This window comes from Phaethon lepturus, unplaced genomic scaffold (genome assembly GCF_000687285.1).
Source record: "Phaethon lepturus isolate BGI_N335 unplaced genomic scaffold, ASM68728v1 scaffold1655, whole genome shotgun sequence".
Lineage (NCBI taxonomy): Eukaryota > Metazoa > Chordata > Aves > Phaethontiformes > Phaethontidae > Phaethon > Phaethon lepturus.
This window is the reverse complement of record NW_010538155.1, coordinates 29,954-35,953: the sequence shown is the minus strand read 5'-3', so window position 1 is coordinate 35,953 and position 6,000 is coordinate 29,954. Positions and strand designations below refer to the sequence as shown.

General features: G+C 35.4%; 1 protein-coding gene across 1 annotated transcript in view; it reads right to left on the bottom strand.

Moving 5' to 3' along the window:
• Positions 1–6,000, bottom strand: part of MYBPC1 (myosin binding protein C, slow type) — an 80,544-nt gene that overhangs the window by 53,010 nt on the left and 21,534 nt on the right. The window contains exon 3 of the mRNA XM_010286681.1: positions 3,534–3,575. Within this exon, the coding sequence (XP_010284983.1) occupies positions 3,534–3,575 (42 nt within the window). The remainder of the gene's footprint in view (positions 1–3,533; positions 3,576–6,000) is intronic.

Genomic DNA, 6,000 nt, shown 5'->3' with positions numbered 1-6,000 from the left:
GGAATGTAGAAAAATATGTCAAAATATAAGTAATAACTACTGATTTATATATGAACTGCTGATGTCAAGAATTTTAGACCTTGGAGTTTCCCTTGATTTGAAACCTACCACACAAAAATGGAAGCTGCTATTCTGCCATCAGTCACATTGTTGATAAATTTAATATTTTGCAGAAGTAGCAAAATTATATTAATTTATTATTTTACTTTTGTCTTTTTTAGCTGTTTGGAAGAAGACTCGAAAACCATGTGTCAATATCTCAAGCCTGGTGTTACAGAACTGAACAGGGGAATTTTGGAATATACTCCACTGGAGCAGCATCTCAAATTTTATTTAACCAGCTAACAGAGCCAGTAAACTAATTAATCTTTCTTTGTTGTTGTTCCCTGCTCTCACTCACTGATGACTATGGAATCTAGCATGAGAGATCTGGCAGGAACATATAGGCCTTCTGAGACTAAGAGTTTAAAATTCAACTGTCTTCAATTACCCATCTGATTTTCAAAGAGTATTCGGCAGTCCCATCAAGGGGACTTTGGAAACAGTAAATGAACTACATACATACAGCAATGAAAGTTTTAGTAGAGAGATGAATGGATAAGTGAAACCTGGAGAAATGGAAGGATGAAACATGCAAACATTTTAGTAGATGGTTGAATGGAACCTAGAGAAAAATATATATAAGTAGAGCATGCAGGAATTTTAGCTCTCTGAATGGCTGGATGGGACCTAAAAAAGGAATGAGCAAATTGATATTAAAAATCAGTTATTATTCCAGCAGGTGGGAATATAATTATAACAATATTAAATCTGTAAGATAATGCTAAAATAAAAAACAAAGGTGGAAGTATTTAGATTGAATGAGTATGGGATAACATAGTGAATTTGGTGGGATTTCTGCTGAGTCATTGTTTTCTCTGAAAATAAAACAGATGATCATATATATCCTGAATTTTTCACAGCATTATTTTAGGTATTTTTGAAATGATAAATGCTATGAAAGATTATTCAATGCAAGAAAATTTTATTTTTATTTTTACTGGTCTGAGCTACTGATTTACAGCAAAATAACCACAAGATAACAAAGGATTTATCACACTGTCCTCCATTTCTTAACTTTACAGTGAACATAAAGGAACATAGATATGGAATTTCAGACAGACAATAACTACCAAAAAGAAATAGAACAATAAAACAGACACACAGATAGGTATACTTTATCTTCCTAACTTTTGCTGTCAACTTTGTCTTAGAAATGAGGTGAACATTATGGACCACCTGGTCCATAATTATGGACCAAGCTTTTGTTCCTAGATACCAGGTTCCAGCACAGCCTGACTGTGCTGCAGAGAGGGGCTGTCGCACGTTCCTATGGTGTACTGTTTCTTATACATTATCAGAAAGAGGTCACAGCTGCTGACACACAGGTATTGTAGAACCGCTGTGGAATTCAGATATGAAATCTTTCCTATTCAGGGAAGTACCCAAATCTGTTACTTCCGAAGCTACTGAAACAGTTCTATAAACAGCTGATATAAAAACTAACCTCTAGCTGGTTCTGTCCTCATTTCCACGTTGAACTGCTCATTTTCTAGTGTCAATGATTTTGGACGGATTAGAAAAATGGAACCTTTTCCCATTTTGTCAATTATGATCACCATTATAAATATTTTCTTCTGGCAGACAAAGATGAAGGAGCCACCCTAAGAAAATATACTTTCCCCTATTTGGTGATACTCTGTAACAAAACAGGAGCTGATAGGAACAATTGCACTATATGTAATTAAAAAAAAAAAATTACTACCACGTGTCTGGCAATGACATCTACACTGCCTGGCAGAGGTGACAGATTCACTGGAGCATGGCAGAAGGTCATTCTCTCTACATATTGGTATTCGGACTTTGACTGGAATTCTTACTGGGGCGGCTGCTGCCACCATGGACTGAAACTGGGAACACTTCACATACTAGGATCTCAAACAATTTTTTTGGTAGCAAAATCCTCCTAGGCAGGGTAAGCACCAAGAAAGCATTCTTCCCCTTAGGAAATACCTATGTTCTTCACTAAAGTAAAAACAGAAATGTAATAATGTACAAAAAGATAATAGAAGTATTTTATAAGATACCTACCACGTTTCCTTTTTTATTCAGTAAAATGTAGACTTGTAAGCAGTGGGGAAAACACCATTTATGTTCAGTTCAGGAACAGACATTTCTCTCATATCAAAACTGAAGCAAGCAGAACTAACTGCTGGAATAGCTGGAGGCAAGAACTTCATCTTTTTTCCTATCATTAGGCATGCAAATTATTCCTGAATTGTGTTTCCATTACCAAGATGACAGATTTGATTACTCACACAAAATTTCGTGTGTCAAAATAATTGCTCAATGCAAAGATAGTTGGCACAATAACATGCGCTGAATCCTGGTTCAGCATTTTTATTTTCAAAAGGGTACTTGAATCACACACTCTCAGCGTTTGTATTTTTACTTTGCTGAGAAAAATAGCCATGCATGCCTCTGCAAATAAATCTGAAAGTATCAAACGTGCATCCAGTTTGTCTAAAAGGCAAGATTTTGTCTGGAAGAGACCAAAAGCCAGAATACATTTTCAAGCAAGCCATTTCTTCATTTGCCATGAAAAAGCATAACCGTGCCAAATGAAAAGCAAACATTATAACAGTTGTAAGTATATTTTGGTCTGGTTTAGCCTTTTATCAGCATGAAGAAAAAAAAAGATTATTCATGTCAAAATAAGCTGATGAGCTGTTTGAATTCTACTTTGGCAGGGAGTAGAAAAAGGAGTGGAATTTGGCACAGTTCCCTCAAAAGGTATCTTCGTAAACAGAAGAATTGCCAACAGAGCTTTAATTTAATCTCAGTGACACAAAAATATGTATTAAAAATGGACCTGATTTTTACATGCATTACTAGTGGAACAGTTATGTGCTTGTTCATAGCAGACAGTCTTCAAAGACATTTTTCAGATCTTGTAATGAGCTCAACTGTTGGGCTCCCAATGAGGACAGAAAGACAAATGTGTGATTTCTTTTTTCAGATTAAAAAATCTATTGGACTTTGCTGAATGGCAAAACATGCAATATCAAGTTTCTGAGGTAGAATAGAAACAGGTTAGAATGACAGTAGGAGATTGTCCGCTTTATTTAAAAGCTACCAATGTGCATAGTGTCCGCGTTTTAGCAAGCTTGGTCAGTGTCAACATCTAGGCTCACTTAAACATGGCTTTCTGCTCATGCAAATCACTTGCAATTTGATCTATTAATTAAACAGTCTATATAAATACTGTTGCTAAGGTCTCAGTCTTGTTTGCAGAATTTTTGAAGATACTCATAAGTATCATAATTCCCTTGCGCTGGATAAGTCATGCAGAAAAAGGATCCAGGAAGCTTCACATCACACTTCTGAAATTTGGCACCAAAATTCTGAATTAAAGCTCAAGCAATCCAGCATCAGAACAGCATTTATGAATGGTCTCTTTACTGTCCATTTTTTTAATATGGTTTTAGACTCACCTTTACCCTTTCCAGTTCCACCCTCCTGCGATGTTTTTTGTTCTGTGTAGGAAGTACAAGTATATTTTTGAGAGGATCTTAAAGTAAAAAGAAAAACTTACACAGCATTAAAAAATACAGCAATATTCTAGGATCTGCTAGTACTGAAAAAACAAAATTAAATAATTCTTGATATGTAACATACAGTTGTAATCCCATAAAGCATTTTACAGCTGTGTGCATATCAATGCATTTTCTATGTTTTGAACGAGTCGTGTAAGATTGATGTTCCTGTACTCAGTGGAAGAAAAATACTGGGGTTTTTTAGAAGCAGCAATTGTTAGTCTCTTGTTCTTAGGCTTATTTACAAAAGTCTTTGAAATGAGTTACAAATTAGTGTTAATTTGAATGGAATTGAATCGGATGAGATACTGCCAAATATTGGTGGTATCCAGAGCTCCATCACCCTACTCGGTTTATCCTTAAGAAAAAGTACACCACAGAGAGAGTGTATTGAGGGTGTTCTTAATTCTTTATTATCATAATATTTCCTAGGCTATTTGTTCTTAGTTTTCTTGATCAGAATAGTCACCAGCTTCTCTTCTACTCCAAGCAGGTGAATGTGAATTGTCTTTGACCTTATATGTATGAGAAAACTTGGACTGTATTTTCAACAAAATAAAAATTTCTACACTTTCTCTATTTCAGGATTTGATAGAATTCCTATTCTCTTTGCTTTCTTATCTCATTCAGTTTGCATACAAGGCCATTTAAAGACTTGTCAAATCATATGAATTGTGCTGTCTTCAAGGTGTAAATGCTCAATATTATATTGCCTGTGAACAACGACTTTCTGTGGCAAATTTACCTGTCAATTGCCTGATAGAACATGGGTTTGGATGAAGGTCAATAGACTAACATTGTCAAGATGGAGCTAAGATAACTTTTGTGCCATGGAGTAAACATCTGCAAGAGCCAGCTGATATTATGATTATCCTGATTTCTTGTTCACATGTGCATAGCCATGGTAACGCGCCATGGTAACTATGAAAATAAATCTTGAAATTTGGAAGAGAAGTCCATATTCTGGAATTGTGGTAGACTCCCAGATGCTTCTGTCTGGATTCTCTAAATTTCCAAGCTCCCGTTGTCAGGTTGTCCATCTTGGCCAGATGGTCAAACCTGTTCCTTTTGAATGTGGATTTTGCTACAGTAACACTTTCTTTTCCTGATAGGAACTGGGATTAGGAGAATTCACTGTTCTTGGCAGGTGGTAGCATGTCTAAATCCCATTTGAAAAACTCATCAAGGCTAAGTGTACCAACCTGATGGCTTGACATTGAGATCTAGAAGGAGATCCTACAAAGGCTTCCCAAAAAATTCCTGGTGTAGTTCAAGATGCTGATTATGTCCAATAAACTATTTATGTATCATAGCATTTGGATTCTTGAACAACCAACTTCCCTCTTTGTATGACAGCACTTGGTAATCCAAGGTGACAGCATCTTGAGCCAGGCAGAAGGAAACTAGGACAAGTGCCTGGCACTTCCAGCTTAGAAATAAACCAGTTTGATCTGTGCCTAACCATACAGGCCTACCAACAGCCTACTTGTTTTACAGAAGTAGTACGGGTATGGGGAAAAGGAAGTGCATTACAGGAGCGATTTCATATTTAATCCTGTGTATTTAAATAGAAACAAAGAAGATGTTATTTATTTGAAAATGTTAATAGAAGTTTTTAATATAAGGCTTCAAAGATGCTATTCCTTTATGTCTACAAAAAGCAGTTTCTCATTTCAGTTCTATTTAAAAGTTAAGATTGATGAAGAACATGAATTCAAGTACAAAGTATATCAGATAAGAACCTCAATGTGAATATTTTGAAATTAATCACTTTAATATCAACTGGACGGATTTTACAGTTGAGTAAAATGCAACCATCATGAATGAAATATCAATTAATTTTCTTTACAAATATACACAATATGGAAGAGTTCATCCTAACATACAAATAATATATGGGTTATTTAAACATGAAACTCCTTGTGGCAAATGATACTACTACCTCCAGACTTTGTCATTTTTTAATGAAAGAGTGTATCATTTATGTAAGTGTATCATTCAAACAAAAATTTTTTGAATCAGCCTTGTAAAACGCCAGTTTGTAAGACTAAGTAAATGCAGGTTTAACACCTGGAGAATAATTATTCTATTTGGTATTGCTGTGTAGGTAGCTACACAGAGAATAAAACTCACCAAATGGTTAAATTAAACATGGGTAATATATATATGTATTAACCAACATCTGAGAATATAACTCAAGTTACTCAATGCAAATGAAACCCATAATGCAAAGGCTTGCCCACCTTTCCAGCTCCCACTAAAGAAAATGTAGCAGCTTTGCACAGAGCTTCAGCTTTACCTGAAGCCCTAGTCCTTATGAACATCCTTAGCCTCACCTAATTTTGGCTTCCTGGAAATTATTCAC